Source organism: Manihot esculenta, chromosome 11, assembly GCF_001659605.2.
Source record: "Manihot esculenta cultivar AM560-2 chromosome 11, M.esculenta_v8, whole genome shotgun sequence".
Classification (NCBI taxonomy): domain Eukaryota; kingdom Viridiplantae; phylum Streptophyta; class Magnoliopsida; order Malpighiales; family Euphorbiaceae; genus Manihot; species Manihot esculenta.
In genome coordinates, this window is record NC_035171.2 from 11,099,439 (window position 1) to 11,117,869 (window position 18,431).

Genomic DNA, 18,431 nt, shown 5'->3' on the forward strand with positions numbered 1-18,431 from the left:
AGAATCGATTCTCTTTTTTTCTGTTATTGTATAAACTTTTAAAAGGGGTAAATGCATCAGTAAAACAATGTTGAAAATTTATTAATCAGTAATCACATAATAGTAAAACAATGCATAAAATAATATTTTGCTTATATATCCTTTAATTTTATCAGTTATTGATAACACTTGCTTTAATCAACTGTTACAATCATATCCTTAGATTTCTGTCCAGAATTACCATTAATTTATTAGTACGGATGGATGCTAGATAGATTGCACAAGCTGTGACCTTTGTATATGCTAGCCTATAAAACAAGTGAAGAAAAATTCAAAAAATGGGGAATCTAACACATTTCACAAGCTATGGCCTTTGCATGGGAAATACTAGAATATACTTAAAATATCAAGAATGTTAAAAATTGAAATATATTATTCATGTGCGTCAACTTAATTACAATAAAAAAAACATCTTTGAATATATCTTTTAAGCTAAAATATAGAGGATTACATATAAGCCATTAACTATGTATATATCAGTGCACTAAATTCAGTATCGTAAAGTGCAAGAAAAAGGTTTTAATATTTGTTCTTTGATAACTCTTATCCCATAAATATGTAGAATATTTTTGTTTTACAAATAAATTACACATCTAAACTGTAAATCCCTAATATAATTTATATTAAATATATGTTATTATATTAGAAATTAACAATGTAAATGATGGTTTTCAAATATTATGCTTAAACATGGATACAATTAAAATATTGTATATACTATGATTTTCTTTATAGATATTCTTGTAAATCTCCCTAATAAATTGGAGAGGTATCAAAGTTCTTCCCTGCTACTTGCTCATCACAGTAACAAACTGAAGAGAGTGGCCCTTCAGATATCAATTGCTTGTCATACAGTGACCGAGTGATTGTAAACTCTGATAAGTAACCAACTCACTTTGAGAATCAAAGAAACACCAGCCTTTTAAATTTTGTGTAATATCCTGTCTAAGGGACATAGGGGTCCAACATGGATTTTTCTAAAATAAAAATTTTAATCCAAAACTAATTGGAGTCGTCATGAATCTTTTTTTACGGCACTCAGCTTTATATGAAATCAATTCCACATCAGTATCCAATTGGTTAAAATTTGTTAGAGTTGATGAAATTTTATATTGTAATTAAGGAGATATTATAAAAAAATTCTTGATTTATATTTTTAAATTGATAGAATAATATATATTCTTAAAATAAAAAAATTTGATATATTTTTATTATAATATGAGAATACTTAATTTATATGATATCATATGTGTTTTGAACGTAATTTAATTCAATAAAAATATAATTTTTTAAGATTTTGTACTCGTGAATATAGGCTCTCATAACCAACCGCATAAATCTTCTTGTATTATTTTTTTCGCTCTTCTATTATTCTAGCTTCAACAAAATTAAAACAAAAACCTTGTCAAAATACATGCGTCCCCATCTAGATACCATCCTTGTCAAAATTGAAACCTTGTACAAAACGAAGCCTTGGTAGTTAGCAGGATAGGGGGGTAGGAAGGGAAGAGAAAATTTCTTCATTTAGCAGCCAGGAAGGGATGCAACGCTTGAGTTTTGCAAGTTAACTCAATTTAGCAAGTATTAGGATAACAATTAACTGATTGTATGTGCCAATAGCATTTATCAAGCTTTCAGGATGAACATATATTAACAGAGAAGTATAGAACAACGCAGAAAGAAGTGGTGGTGCCAACATCAAGGCTTGCCATTGCCCTGTTGTTTCACATTGAGGACAACCTCTTCAGTGGTGGTGCCAATAATTTCATTAGCACGTTTCATATCAACAGAACTATACTGTCCAAGATCATCCTGCATTAAAAGCTTCTCTAGTTAGAAAGAATTCATAAATCACACAACAGTCACAAAAGAAGGGGAGAGAGAGATAGAGAAAGAAAAAAAAGTTGGCAACTTGGCCCATAATCTCCTTAGGTGATGCCTGCCACAAATGATATCAGCAACAATCGTAAATAAAAATTGAAAGTACTTTCAAATTGGCTTTAGATTACACTATATTTCTAAACATATTTGCTGAATTTTGTAGGGAGAAAATAGGTTCTTACCCGTGTAATAATACCCAACCTCTCTAATTTTTGGACTGCATCATCAACATCAAAATTGCAGCTCTCGTCGAAAACTTCTTTGATTAGTTGTTCACATCGCTTATCCAAATCCTATTCAATTATCATCAGAGTTACAAGATATGCTACAGGGATCCACATCATATCCTCCAATATTCAGTAGATAACAGAAAATTAATGGGGAGAGAACTGTTGCATACCTGCCTTGTGGCTTTGCCCTGTTTCATCAATATAAAGAATGAAATGATAACTTCTTTGACCTGAAATAATAATTTGATTTAACCATCCGGTAGTATACAATTAAATATACCTTTCCTGAATCATAACCAGGGAAAACATTTTAAATATTTGAGTATGGTCAACTGATTATTTCTCAACCATACATATAAATATAAAGGCACCTGAAATCTGAAAGTCTTTGCATGCAATAAACAACCTACATTGTTAAGTTCCATGAAGCAATGGAATCAACATTGTTAACCTAATCATGTTACATGATATCAGTTACAATCGCCTATAGTATAAGTAAATTAACAACCTAATTCATCTCAACAAAAGCAATAATTAGCTCTTATGGAGTGGCTTATCTGAATTACTATTTGAATATCCAGTCTGATAATCTTGTTAACTACAGTTTGTGAATAGTTATTGATACAACTCCTGCCTCACCAACTGAGACAAAACTCCTTGACCAAGTTCCATTGTTTTGTAACTGGTGGCTTGGAAGTGGCTTGGTAGTGGCTCGGTCCTCACCCGTCGACTGGGTCAGAGCATCATTATCCTAGACCCAGACACAAGGAGAAAACTAGTCTGGACAAGACCAAGGCTCCGTTACTTAGCCGTTATCAGTGGACCAACACTCAACAAAAAATCAACAGAGTCCCTACAATCGTGGGATCCACTAGCCAGTAGCCCGGATTCCAAAGACAACTAATCTTTTTTTTTTCCATTGTAAAAGTAATTGGTAGTCAACATTTAAAGTACGCAATTTCTGAGAACTCAATAGCATTCATTACTCCCAAAAGCTCATTCCATAATCACAGTGACTTGAGTGTCGGAGTGCTTGCCACGAGACAACAATCACTTAACCCTTGCTTATTTTGCAGATAATCTTCCCAGTGAAGTGGCCAAAGGATTTCAGGCGACATCAGTTATAACTACGTCTTTAATAAGCAAAATAAATGTAGGCATAAGATATTTTGTGATAAAATAAATTGTTGCTAGTCTTTGAAAAGTTCAACCTATTAATATCAAATAAAGAAGGAATCATCATGACTGAAACTCACTTCCTGTTGAATGACACTGTCACACAGGTGAAGAAGTGTACCCCTTCCACTATCTAGTTGTTTGTCGTACATGAGCTGTGTAATTAATTTCTGATATGTAGCCAAGCTCTGCTGATACCTGAGGTAGTTCCGTAGTTGAAGAAATAATATCCACATCAGTAATCAAGAGGGAAAGGAAGTATTAAAAAAAAAGAAAGAACTAGACTAGGAGAGTGTATACAGCCCTAAATCTGTTGCAGAGAAATAATGGTAACCTACAAACAGCATGACACAATTTGCAGCTAAGAAGTGAATATGCTCATGCAAGGCATTATCAGAGTCAACCTATGGTCGGTCTACCCAAATTCCAACTGCATCCCAAATGCATAAGACTCCATTTTCATCAAGGGAAATTCTTGCCCAAACTAATTTTATATGGACTCAAGGCGTAAATACATGGGGTTTTATGATTTGTATATGGAGTTATGGACCCCACTATAATTTTATACCTTAAGTACATATAGACCCCACTTACGCAAGTTTTTCCCTTTGGTCAAAGGGTTATTTATTAACACAAGCTTTGCCATGTCCTTTCTTTTCCTTCGCAGAGGTTGTTTCCATGACTTGAGAACAACCTTCTGATTACTTAGAAGCAATTTTATTGCTGCAGCAAGGCTCACCTCACTCAAATTCCAATTTACACCCCCATATTATGAGAACACAGAAGGGCATTTCACAGATAGCATGGATAAAACCTATGTTGCTTGGACTTGGATACAGGTGTTAGAAATGAGTGCATATCCCTATGTCTAACTTGTCAACTTCATGAATAGAAAATATGGGGAGATGGATTTAAGTTTAGACACGAGTACTTGGACACGTTATATTAAAATAAACTGGAACGAAAAAATATAAAGTTATATAGTAATAGTTATAGCCTAAAAAGATAATTAAATACAACTAAATATATCATCTAAAATACAACCAAATAACTATTTTTTATCTAAATATCTTCATCTTGAGAGAAAAAAAAATACTTTATTACCTATGCGTGAATATGTCAATCAAGTGTTCTAGTGCACGAATATGTGCCGGATGCATAATCCATGCCGTATCCTATGAAGTATCATGTCGACATGGATACGGTATAGCAAAATGAAGAGTCGGAGTGTCATAAAGGATAAAACTGTAAAAATCAAATTGGTAAAACTACCCACAATCTTACATTATTGCTGCTACAGAATGCTGTCTCGATTATCTATTGTAATAATGCAGCAAGAGCTAAGATGTGGAAAGGAATATGACAATGTGATCCACATATTATAGTGAAAATGTAAATCACCTGCCAAAACCCAAAAGAATTACACAAAGATTTTCTATTCATATCTATGACTAACATGCAATGTGCAATGCTAAAGTGAAAAGTTTACGCAGATAGGCATATGCATTGAAAATTAGTAGAGAGAGAGAGAAAGAGAGGATCTACATGATGTATATCTTAGCAAAGTAACCGATAATTGTAGAAATAACAGCAAAAGTGACCCAAAGATCAGCCATTGGCATTTTAAGTGAGCTCATAACAGCAACCTGTAAAAAGGAAAAGGCATGCTAAGTGAATTCAGAAAAATAAGGGGGAAAAAGCCTACTAAAAAAACTCACCAGTCCAATTATAGCAGAACCCAGGAACCAAACCCAGTCGACTGGAGTTAACCCAGGATTCTTCTTTTCAGGCTGGCATAAAAGTTTCAACACCAGGTCATTTGGTATATTAACATCAAAGCAAAAGAGAGGCTGCAAAAGAATGAGAGAGAGCAAAGCTAAAAGTCTCACAAGAACTATTTCCATATCAGCCATTGGAATTTTCTGGAAATGCTTCACATAGATTCCCCGGTCCTTTTTTGTTTTCGTACTTGTTTTCCTGGTAAATCAGCATTCTTCCATGGTCTCAAATAATTTTATTTATCATTTTTTCAAAATTAGTTTCAGAATAAAATGACTTGAGGAATACGTTAAAGTGCTTCCACTCCCCTCACCCTTCAAATAAATAAATGAATAATCACATAGATTAAGATCATCAACCAAAAGAGCTTCGTCTAACATGAAATAAATCCAATTTTAAGGTGCTTTCAACTTCCTTAATTGAAAAGAACTATTCCTTAATTGAAAAGAACCATTCCTCCACATCATAAAACTATAGATCACAGGAACCCTGTGGATAACGTGCACCAATTACTAAAAGTATGCAGGCAAGCAAAACAGACTTGGGATCCTTTTGACCTAAGTGTTAGTTATGAATATGCGGATTTTTTCTTTTTGTAAATATTTCTATTTAGGAATATTATATATCTCCCACTGTTTTCCTGTTTAGGAAATAAATGGTTTTCTAATTTCCTTCTTGCTGAAATCTTGACCCTGAAATCATCTATTGTTTGAAATTTGCCTACTATAAAAGCATTAGCAGGCAGTTCTCAACATTTCTATATCTGTCCTGCACCAATATGCTCATCTTGCAATTAGAATGACCACCAAAAAATGTTTACACAATCATGCAAGACTTGTTCAGCGTAACACTACTCACAAAATAATAATTAAAAAGAAAAAGAAAAAGAACAAAAGCATTACCTGTAAACTACTATTATCCTTTCAAATGTAGGCTCTTGTATTGTAGTCTTGCTCAGCAAATTGCCAATACTTCAGAACACAGAGCAGGAATAGGAATGTCACTATGTGGCAACAATCAACTGATAAAAAGCATGCAAATAAAATTGAAGATGGGCAGATCGCAGGCTGTGTGTTCAACATATGCCAATTACTGTTCATGGTAATAATCCTTTTTCTTAGGTATAAATAATTCCTTTTGAATATCGATGCAGAATTAGTCTCCAACAAAGCTGAATGAGAAAGAAAGGATCCATATATCCGAACCAACTAGTCTAGGATCAAGGCATAGTTGTTGTTGTTGTTGTTGTATAAATAATTGCAAGGGCACACCCAAGCACTCCCCTCCCTCTTTCTAACCCATTAAACAAATTACAAAGACGTGTGCACGATTTTCAAGTTTATTAACCATTGCAAGTTAAATTCCAGTTTCAAGTAACCACATCTGAAATTAGGGGAAAAAATCTGGGAGCAGATTGCCGTTTTAATTACTATGTCATATATAACTGAACTTCACTGCAAATCATAGTTAAGGTGATGGTATTTAAGCCAATGAAGAGGTCTAAAGCCTCAATTTAAAAAAGCATATGGAGGCACTCCTGGCAGGTTCTATGCATGTGTATGTGCATGCACCCTCATGCATGTGTATGTGCATGCACAAGAGAAAGTGAAAGAGAGTATTTTTATATAAATTGGTCTGATTCTTCAACTAGCTGAACAATGGAAATATTATCAGGATTAAGGAACTGTAAAAAAAGTATAAATTGATCAAATGAATAATCATAAGAGACAAGTTGGAGTAAATATGAATAAAAGTTAAAAATAACAAAAAGTATTGCAGATAGATATACTAATACAACTTCAACAATTTTCACAAATATGTTATGCAAAAGATGCTCAAAGAGTGGTTTATGCCTTGTCAAATAGAAGCAATAAAGAGTCAAATTCATCAATAATAAATAATAATAACCGCAAGCATTCAAATGAAATCCACAACCTTATTTCCATATTTTCTAGACAAATTCGTTCAACAAGTTCAAAATCCTGATCTGCTAGAGTGGTAATTTCATTATTCTTCTTTACATGTTTCTTTTGCTGTCTGCTTGACCTTCTGGTCAACATTTCTTCTAGCCTGCTGCAAGCAACATAATAGTGAAATTAATATTATTACTTTAGATGGGGTGTTGGACCAAGGATATCAATATTGGAGATAATTTATGCTTCAATTTTTTATCTGGAAACTTTACATTACCATACATGTAAAACTGTAAATGATTATATTAGGCAACTTGATAAACAGTGCTAATGACGATAAGTAAAAACATTGCAAAGATAACGTTTAATTTCATTCAAGAAAGTCTAATGGAATTTCATGTACTGCGAAAATTAAGACTCTCAAGTTACATCTGTAATAAAGTTTTGCATCATGGGCCTGCTTACCGCATCAGTCTTAAAAGAAATGCCCAAAAACGTGCAATGAGAATGTCCACTTTCTCCAAGATGAAATAATCAGTTGTATGATCAATTCCGATCCCTCGTCGAAATATAATATACTAAAAATGCAAACATGACGTAGATTAGTTCACTTGATGAAGAATCATAATATAAAAGGACGGAGCAAATGAGAAAGGTAAACTCACTACATAATTTCTATCAACAAAATGCAGTTACTCAAAATGATCCTTGTGAGAACTAGTCTACGGATTCAATAAGGACCACATGGCTACAGAAACTAGGATAGGACAGTCATTTGTATCCAGGAATGTATTGCATCATGTTGGTCGATATAGATCAGATAGCAAGAATACATTTGTCTAGATCCAAGATATCAAAAAAGAAGGGGGAAAAGATCAAAGTCCTAAAACTATATTAAAATCACTTGTTAAAGCCATTACCTCCACAAAGCACACAAATTGAAAATAATTGCATAACGAATAGAATATAAATTAAGATACCTCATGTGTTTGAAATTTCGCCTATATCCTAAATGCACAGGCAGAATGAAAGTTGTCCTTGAAATCTGATGTAACTATTAGTCTATTACCATACCAGAACGAAACTCCTTCCTGTAATATGAAGAAGTGTTGACAAGAGGTAAAAGAAGCCTATGACTTCATCAGCTTAGGAGATGCACTGCACAAAGTGTGAGTTCCATCTGTCGGCATTGTGCAAAGCTAGAAACACGTTTAATACCAAAAGCAGTGACTTCACAATAGAGCAGAGGGCAATATAAGGTTATATTTGTGAGGAAACATGAGACTTTGACAGCTACGCATTGACATTATCACAGATTTTATTTCCCTTAATAAGGTCAAGTACAAAGTGTGGCAGCAAACTCCTTTTCAACCAACTTTAAATATTGTCTGAAAAATGAAGCCATGATAGAAAGGATTGTTAATATGGGGAAAATTCAAGTGAAGGCCTTGGCTCTAGTAGTGCAATGTGTTTACCATTTCAAACATTGAAACTATACTAGAAAGTTAAATCCAAATTCCCTATTATTGGAATGTGGGTTATCCCACACCAGTGGGCAACCAAGAAGAAGAAAAGAATTTACAAGAAAAGGGCCTCAAGGGCATGGAGACCTAATTATTGATCCAAGATAACAATATCTTCGTCAGAGAAATTAGGCCCAATGGCTGTGGATTTGTAAGCTGAATCCAGTTGGTGGAGGTAGCTAGACCCATGAAATGAGTCATAGAACACCAGATGCATGTAGGCCCATGAATTAGCCAAAAAGAGCTTGGGACAATTGGATCAGTAAGCTAAATGCAGTTGGTGGAGGTTGCCTAATGAGACCCAATTATTGATCCACAACCTCCAGGACCATGAAAACACACAAAGTTTGTTTGAGTTCCATCTTAATTAGAAAAGTAGTGTCTAAATAGCAAATTACTTTTCTCAGAAGTGAAAATAAGATTCACTTAAACCTAGTGTTTAGTGCAGTGGTAACTGAAGAAATAAAAATGTTGTCTAGCACAAATGTCAAAATAAAAATTTATCCAGTGGGTATAACAAGATAGTGGCGCAAAACACATAAATCATGAACACCATAGAAATGAGGCTAAGAGATGACTTTCCACATGTTTAAAAAGGCAAGAAGAGGCAACCAACAAAATATGAACACAAGCTAAACAAATGCTAAACCACCAATTAACAAGAAGACAAAAACTTTAGGAGGATAAACCAAATAATAACCAAAGATACCAGAAAATTCAGCTAGTAGCCATCAAACTTCTCTAGCAACATATCAAAAAAAAAAAAAAGAAGAAGAAGCTATGGCATCATACCAAATACAAAAATGGGAACATCTTGCCTACTGATATCCAAAAATGCAGTCACCCAGAAGATCTTCTAAAGCTATCAGTCTATTTTGCTAATTTAGTACAATACCTTATCAGCAAATGCAGGAAGCTTTACATGATGGTTCTCAGCAAAGTACCTTTTCAGAAGTTCCTTGTCAAGCTACACTCAAAGAGAAGAAGAAAAATAAGAAGAAAGATGAAGAATCTGAGAATCAAGTTTAAAGAGCACATAAAATGCACATAAATGAAAAAAAAAAAATTACTTATGCATGTACTTTACGAAAGGCAATCATATAAATCATATGTTAACAAACCTTAGAATCATCTACTGTGATTGGAAGATTTAAAAGATACTGCCCTGATAGTGCAACATCAATCTCCTCATCAGTTGCTATTTTGAAGTTGCTCTTATCCATCACCTGTCATAATGGATTTGATTCCACCTTAATTTGCGTTATATTTTTAGTTCTTATTTTACAGCAAGACAAAACTTCACAAAAGCGTGTGCATGCATGCATAACTGAACATCCATATTCCACAGTACCTGAAAGAAGCAAGTTAGAAAATTCTGTTCAAATTTATCAATTTCTTGAGGAGATAAGTTTTGCTGCTCCAACTTCTGAGCCCCACTCTCAGGGTCAAAGAGGGAATAAAAATGCTGCAACAGAAGATGCATTTAATTCAAGTACAACAGTAAGCAAGAAACATCTTCAACAAAATAATTATCACAAGATCAAGAAAAGAGACCAAAAGCACTTGATTACCATCAAATCTTCAAACTGTAGATGGTACCAAGCTCGAATTGTGTACTCAATTCTCTTGCAGAGCTTTAGAAACTCAGCCCGCTCAGAAGGATCGGCTACGGAACATTGAAAAAATAAAGTGCCAGTAAAGTCAATATGAAAGCATCTAGATCAATAACTGTACAAACTTATCATGAGATTTCGAGAGTAGCTTGGAAGGGAAGGGGAAAACAGGCAAAGCTAGTTGCCTGCATAATGCCCCATAACATAAAATGAAAAAGCTGCTGATAACAAGGTTACTTATATCCAATTAAGGAGATTTTTCCTCAAATTGGAAGTTTTAACTTGATGGATGTCCAAGCAAGGATATGGAGTTAGCTTCATGGTTTCTACTCTAAACACAGACAAATTATAAAACTGAGAATTCCATTTTCGTCTAAAGAGAAAATGGTTTGAGAGGGGGGGGAAATCAAAAGCTGAAATGACCCAATTATGCACAAACAAAAATGAGAAATTGAAATGGGAAAATGGGAAGGAGAAAGGGTGAGGTACCAATGAAACCCGTCAAGTTCAAGATAAGCTGTGATTTGAGAATTGGAATTACAGCTTCCTTCTCCAATCGGATGATTTCTTTCTGCTTTATCTCCATTCTTGAGCTTCAACGCAATCCCAATTCGAATACTAATTATTCTGAAAGGTTGAGTTGCAGCTCCATACATTGACACACATATATATGCATGTATGTAATGGAGAAAATAGGAGGAGAAGATTACTCAGAGGTGAAGCAAAGAAGATTCGAGGGATGAAAGAAGAGGGTTTTCTTTTGGAATCCATTGTGAATCTTGCGATTGTAATATGCTTGGCAGAGAAGCAAAATGGTTCTTCTCCATCAAATGCACTGCTCATCAGCTTTCTCGAGGAACTTGACATCGCCAGCTACCAGCCCATTACTGGGCTTCTCTTAGAAGCCTCCATGTATACCTCAACTCCTCCTCTTTCAACCCATCTCTTTTTCGGCGCCAAACTTCAATTTCAGAGGCTTCTCTAAGCAAGGTTCATTTGCATGTCAGATAGAGAGTCAACAATTTTCCAATTTAAGATTTTCTAGATTTGTATAACAATAAAAAAATTTTTGTATTATCTAATATAATATTATTTTTTTAATAATATAATATTTTTTTAACAACAAAAATATTTTTTATTTAATAAAAAATTATTTTTATAATTTTAAAAATTATTTATTATATTTATATATTTTTAAAAATTTTTATAATAATTATAATACTAAATTTTTAGTGTTTTAAATTATAAAAAATAATATTTTATTATTAAAAAAGTAACATTATATTAAGTTAGGATTTGTTAGGATTTATTTGGTCAAAGTATAGATATTTAATTGATCTAAAATTTTAAATTGAACTTATTTGACGTTTAAGTGAAAGTACAATGATCTATTTGAAAGTTGTTTGGTTCTCATTTGACGGGATTAAACACCTCAAGCCTTTTGTGTGGATTACCTAAAAGTAGTATTCACCTTTATACGGACTGTATGATTGTTCAAGATTTATGAATCCAGGCTGGTTTGACTAGAGTGAGTTAAATAGCAAGTTTTTAAATATGATGGATGGGGATCTTCGCTCGCGGTACACTTGAGAAGGTCCATTGTCTTACTTGTTTTTGTTACTATTTGTGGGGTAGTAGAAACAAGTTATTGTTCGAAGATGTGCCTTTTTTAATGGGGAGGGCTTTTATTGGTGCTTCTGAAATGTATACATCCTTTATACACGTTCGCCATTCTCCCCTAACGGCATCGATGAGAGTTTCAGCTAGCGAGATTCCGTTGAAGTCTCCTGAGAGGGGGTGGGTGAAGATTGATGGTTTTTTTTCCTCTTGCTCCATCATATGGGTCCCTTAATACTCGATTTGAGGAAGAGATCTGGAAAATAAAGAGAGATGGTCAAGAGTCTATCGGGGATACCCCGGTAGAGACCCTTCGACGTTCAAGTCAAATTTATGAACTAAAGTAATATGGACAGGTAAGAGATGCAGAGAATATAAAAATAGAGAAGCAGAAGAAGAAAAAGCCCTCCTTTGAACAAAAAACCCCTCCTTTTTATCTACCTCTTCCTTTTTTTGAGATATGTGAGAATATACCTTAGCATATTTTTAAGTGGAGCCCACTTTTTAATTAAAATAAATTTATAATTTTTTATATATTATCAAATGCACCCACTCCCTAGTGCTATAAGTTGAGTCAGACGATTGAATGTAGATTAGACTAAGGGAGTATATTCTATGCTTATAAAAGTGAGAAAATTTTCAATGAATTGTTTTGCCAATGTAATATGAACTAGTTCTGTCTTTGTTTTTGAAAGCATTATTTTAGTGATCTTTCCTTTGAAAGATTTGATCTTGATAGTTTTCTTTTTCTTCTCTCTCTCTCTCTTTTTATCTGACTTTTATGGTCTTCCTTTTTGAAACCTTTCTCTTACTATCGCTTCCAGACTTATTAGACTTGCTTTAGATTCAGGCTCATTGTTCTTACGGTCGCTTTCAGACTCATTAACCTTACTCAGAACTCAAACTCATTGACCTTACTGTCGCTTCCAGGCTCATTAGCTCATTGGCCTTGCTCGGGATTCAGGCTCATTGGCCTTACTATCACTTTGAGACTCATTAGCCTTACTTAGAATTTAGGGTCATTGGCCTTACTGTCGCTTCTAGACTCACTGGCCTTGCTTAGGATTCAGACTTATTGGCCTTACTGTCACTTCCAGACTCATTGGCCTTGCTCGGAATTCAGGCTCATTAGCCTTACTGTTGCTTCCAAGTTCATTGGCCTTGCTCAGGATTCAGGCTCATTGGCCTTATTGTCGCTTCCAGGCTCATTGGTCTTACTGTTGCTTCCAGACTCATTGGCCTTGCTTAAGATTCAGGCTCATTGGTCTTACTGTTGCTTCCAAACTTATTGGCCTTGCTCAAGATTCAGGCTCATTGGCCTTGCTCAAAATTCAGGCTCATTGGCCTTGCTCAGGATTCAGGCTTATTGGCCTTACTCTTTTCTTTCTTCTGAATTTTTTTTACAAAATAAGAGTTTGCACAGAGCGTATATAACGAGAATTCTCATTGTTAATTCAATAATATTTATTAATAAATAATATATCGCACATGATACTTAGTTTCATATTTCAGATGAATGCAAATATTAACATTGGATAAAAGTATCAAGATAAATTTATAATTTTTTATATATTATCAAATGCACCCACTCCCTAGTGCTATAAGTTGAGTCAGACGATTGAATGTAGATTAGACTAAGGGAGTATATTCTATGCTTATAAAAGTGAGAAAATTTGCAATGAATTGTTTTGCCAATGTAATATGAACTAGTTCTGTCTTTGTTTTTGAAAGCATTATTTTAGTGATCTTTCCTTTGAAAGATTTGATCTTGACAGTTTTCTTTTTCTTCTCTCTCTCTCTCTTTTTATCTGACTTTTATGGTCTTCCTTTTTGAAACCTTTCTCTTACTATCGCTTCCAGACTTATTAGACTTGCTTTAGATTCAGGCTCATTGTTCTTACGGTCGCTTTCAGACTCATTAACCTTACTCAGAACTCAAACTCATTGACCTTACTGTCGCTTCCAGGCTCATTAGCTCATTGGCCTTGCTCGGGATTCAGGCTCATTGGCCTTGCTCGGGATTCAGGCTCATTGGCCTTACTATCACTTTGAGACTCATTAGCCTTACTTAGAATTTAGGGTCATTGGCCTTACTGTCGCTTCTAGACTCATTGGCCTTGCTTAGGATTCAGACTTATTGGCCTTACTGTCACTTCCAGACTCATTGGCCTTGCTCGGAATTCAGGCTCATTAGCCTTACTATTGCTTCCAAGTTCATTGGCCTTGCTCAGGATTCAGGCTCATTGGCCTTATTGTCGCTTCCAGGCTCATTGGTCTTACTGTTGCTTCCAGACTCATTGGCCTTGCTCAAGATTCAGGCTCATTGGTCTTACTGTTGCTTCCAAACTTATTGGCCTTGCTCAAGATTCAGGCTCATTGGCCTTGCTCAAAATTCAGGCTCATTGGCCTTGCTCAGGATTCAGGCTTATTGGCCTTACTCTTTTCTTTCTTCTGAATTTTTTTTATAAAATAAGAGTTTGCACAGAGCGTATATAACGAGAATTCTCATTGTTAATTCAATAATATTTATTAATAAATAATATATCGCACATGATACTTAGTTTCATATTTCAGATGAATGCAAATATTAACATTGGATAAAAGTATCAAGGAGTCCAATAAATAATACTTTGCATGTATAAATTCCATTTAAATATTCCAATTTTCAATTTATAAAATAATATGCTTGAACATGTAAAATATTGTAAATTTAAGCTTAGGTATTATTTAAACTTTATAATTCTATAATCAATAATAACTGCAAAACGATAAGTAAAATGAAAGTAGTGTAAAAAACTCTCAATTCCAAACTTTGTCTAGTTGTGATGGTCGATAATAATTAATTGTTTGCAGTAAGAGTGGATTTTGTGTCTGCTAATTTTAGAAAATCATTTATAATGGCATCATTGTAATATTTATAAAGAATTTGGGTACTTACCTCCCAATGATTAAGAGCCGCATCGACCACTTTTGTATGGATTGTGTTGACGCGTCGCTCATGATCTTCTACAGTCCGAGCTCCTCACTCATGATCTTCTGCAATCCAAATGGGCCTAAACTTTTTATCCTAGTTGTACTCAAGATTTTCAACACGTTTGAGGCCGTCTTATGCGTGTGAGTTAACATCAATCAGTTGTGGTCACCTTGTCCCACTGCAGCCTTCCAGCTTCACCGAAATCACTCAACCTACTATCCTCTTCCTAAGGCCATACGTGACCAGCTCTGTGTAATTCATGGCTTTACAAGCTTTTGGAGCTCTCTAATATGGTTAGCCGACCTCGACTAATCTCTTTTCAAGATTGGACCCGGCTTCTTGGATTCTCCATCATCGACCTCGCCCAATTTTCAAAGTTGCGCTCCGATGTTTGGTTCTTCAAGAGCTAATCCTGACTTCGACCTCTGCGAATCCAACTGCATATTAACTTAGATCATCTTTTAGTCCGCCGACATGCAGCTCATCTTCAACTTCCGACTCACATGTTCAGCAAAGGTTCTCCTAAAACAGCTCGTCTGGTTTGCTGAAATTCTTCTAGTATGCTCTTATCACTCAGAGGTTGTCCAGTCAGTCCGACCAGTTGGAGTATGTGTTGCCGACCATGATTAATTGGGACCTGCTCTAGTTGAGCTCGCGAGCCAGTCGACGTGGTGAGTTCCTTTGCCGACTTGCTCTGTTGGTCCATCGAGGTCATCCTACTCAATTCCTTTCATCGATCTTCCAAAAGTGACTGGCCCGAGCTCTTTTACCAATCTCTCGTGGAGGACCAGCCGGAGCTCTTCTATCAATCTTTAGCTCGAGCTTTTCCACTGACCTATCAGGGGCTACCAGGTCAGATTCTTCCTCTAACTTATTAAGGAGCCCGAGCTCTCAAGGAGGACTAGCCGGAGCTCTTCCATCAATCTTTAGCTCGAGCTTTTCCACCGATTTGTCAAGGGCAGCCATGTTAGATTCTTCCGTCGACTTATCGAGGAGGACCTGACCGAGCTCTTCCATCGACCTTTATCTCGAGTTCTTCCACCGATCTGTTAGTGATTGGCTATCTATCTTGACCTTGCCGACTTACTTTTCCAGTCTGACCTTGCCCATTTACTATCTCAGTTCGACTTTGCCCATTTACTGCCCAGTCAGACTTTGTCGAGCCAGTGACCTGCTACGCTCTTTGTTGCCTTTTTTTAAACCTTTTTCAATGCCGACTGACAGGATCCTTCCAAATTCTAAAGTGATGGGCACGATTTCAAAGCAGTGACAATTATTCATGTAATTAGATTGTGTGCGTGGCCTACTAGTGCCCTTCCTTTGATAAATCCAAGGACGACTTGCTCCGTTGGCTATCAAGGTCGTCCCACTTAATTCATTCAACATCAACTCATCCAATGTCTTCAAGCTTGCATTATTTCTTCAAGAGGTCATCTTGTCCAAGCTAATGAAATGACCGTTTGAGCTTATGATGCCTTAGGGTTATTTCATCGGCATGTCGAAATCATTTTGTCCAAGGTTTTTTTTTTGCCAACCAACCGATTAAGGTCACGACACATTAATTGCTCGAACTAACTTTATTTATTTTTAGATCTTTATGTGGATCTCAATAGGTAAGATTAGAAACTATAGAGATAGAATAATCTCCTTCGTTTCCACAGATGGCGCTACTTGATAGATTGTTTTCCTCTTGTTACATCATATGGGCCCTCAATACTCGATTTGAGGAAGAGATCTGCAAAATGAAGAGAGATGGTCAAGGGTCTGCTGGGGATGCCCCCGGCGGAAATCCTCCAACGTTCAAGTCAAATTTATGAACTAGAGTAATATGGACAGGTAAGAGATGTAGAGAAAATAAAAAATGGAGAAGCGAAGAAAAAGAAGCCCCTTTAAAGGAAAATGCCCTTTTCTTTTTACCTACTTCTTCTCTTCTCTCTTTTGAGATATATGAGAATATATTTTGGCATATTTTTAAGTGGGGTCCACCCTTTAATTAAAATAAATTTATAATTTTTTATATATCATAAAAAATGAACTTAGATGCCAGCAGGAAAGTGTATGGGAGGATGGGATTTTGTGTTGTCTTCCTAAATGAGAATGGGGGAGTTATGGCATTGGCTATTAGTAGTGATACTGGTTCTTAGACACCACCGATATGTGAAACTAAAGCAATTCTATTTGGGTTTCGATTGGCCTGGGATCTAAGGTTTCTTAAACTAGTAGTGGAAACGAACTGTCTGTACATTATTTAACTTCTCCAATCATAAAACTTCCCCCGTAATCAGCTTGAATCACTTCCTTACGATTGTTGTGATTTTGCTGCTTCATTCCAGAATTGTCCTTGGTCTTTTGTAAGAAGAGATGGTAATGAAGTCGCCCATTTCCTTGCACGATTAGGTGTTGAGAACAACCAGGAGTTGATCCAGATTGAGGAGGTGCCCTCCCCTGTTTTATCTATTATTGAGTTTGAGTCTGAATCTATTCCTCTCTGATTCCTTTAATGAAATTTCTTTAGTTATAAAAAAAAATAGAGATTAAATTATAGATTTTGTTAAATTTTAGAGAGATTATGTTATAAATTAACCATTAATTTAAACTTAAGTGGTTTTTAAATTCACTAGAGATGTTTTCAATTATATTCGCTTTCAATTATAAAATTTATTAAAATTGGAGGAACACTATCTCATTTCAATATTGAAATTTATAATTTTTTATCTTGAGAATTACTTTTTAAAAAATAATTTAATTTTAATATAAATGTGTAAAAATAAATAAAATAAATTATTATTTAATCTCTGAATTATTAGAAAATTTATTAGTTAATCTCTATAATTCATAGTGCCAATTAAAATGTTCCTATTATCCTTAAATACTATGGTTGAATATTTATGTTAAATTAAATTAGTGGAAGACGTTTATTAATAGTAAAAAGTTAAAAATGCCCTTCAAGAAATTATTCCCCATTTTAAATACGATATTCAAGTATAGAACCATAACCCTAACAAACAAACATCCTCTGAAATTCCTTTGACCCATACTTACAACATCAAAGACTTGTGGTCCCTCGTCACTATCCCGAGTCGTCTAGTATTCTTGGGAGTGGTACATTGTTGTCGATAGTGGTCTCTCTTCAAGTTGGTGTACAGGTAACTGTGTAATAATTAATATTTGGGAGAATTACTATTTGTTTCTTCTTTTATAATGCATAAAAGTGGACATTGTTACCATTGGGAGCATTATAGTTGTTTATTGTTGAAAGTGTTGAGAGAATCTTATTTTTAATATAAACTCAGTATATTTGTCGGCAATTTGTATGATAATATTGTTTAAATATTATTGCTTGCATATGCTTTTTGATGTTTTTAAGATTAACTGATTTATTGCTTATAATACATATAGGGTTTTCTTTACATAATGGTTTATGTTGAATGGTATACCCTTGTGGCAAATTATGAAGGGGAAGAGGGAATCCTTAGGCATGTATCTGTTGAGAGGTATTCGTATATAGCAAAACTTAGTGATATGTATGAGCTTTTGGGGATTAAAGTTAATTTTGTTACTATTAAAGTTGGAAATGGGATGACTATAGAAAATGATATTGATTTGTTACTGATATTTGAGTTGTACAAAGATAGACATGTCATACCCCTTACTATCATACCATTAGCTATTGCCATTGTTGTTCA

The 18,431-nt window shown here is 34.8% G+C and overlaps 1 protein-coding gene across 6 annotated transcripts; it reads right to left on the minus strand.

Annotated features, from left to right (window-relative positions):
- Positions 1–1,536: 1,536 nt before the first annotated feature.
- LOC110626677 lies at positions 1,537–11,176 on the minus strand. 6 transcript variants are annotated; one of them, XM_021772720.2, is made up of 15 exons: positions 10,644–11,173; positions 10,113–10,207; positions 9,893–10,006; positions 9,663–9,767; positions 9,437–9,508; positions 7,484–7,596; positions 7,041–7,175; positions 6,008–6,076; positions 5,216–5,303; positions 5,045–5,116; positions 4,872–4,972; positions 3,407–3,524; positions 2,321–2,380; positions 2,103–2,213; positions 1,537–1,851 (listed from the first exon to the last, which is right to left on the minus strand). In XM_021772720.2, exons 1-15 carry the CDS (start codon positions 10,738–10,740, stop codon positions 1,738–1,740), a joined length of 1,464 nt encoding a protein of 487 aa, XP_021628412.1. In that variant the 5' UTR covers positions 10,741–11,173; the 3' UTR covers positions 1,537–1,737. The 6 variants fall into 6 exon arrangements, with proteins under 6 accessions (XP_021628412.1, XP_021628411.1, XP_021628410.1 ...); XM_021772719.2 differs by having other exon boundaries at positions 7,041–7,178; XM_021772718.2 differs by having other exon boundaries at positions 1,837–1,978; positions 10,644–11,175.
- Positions 11,177–18,431: the final 7,255 nt, after the last annotated feature.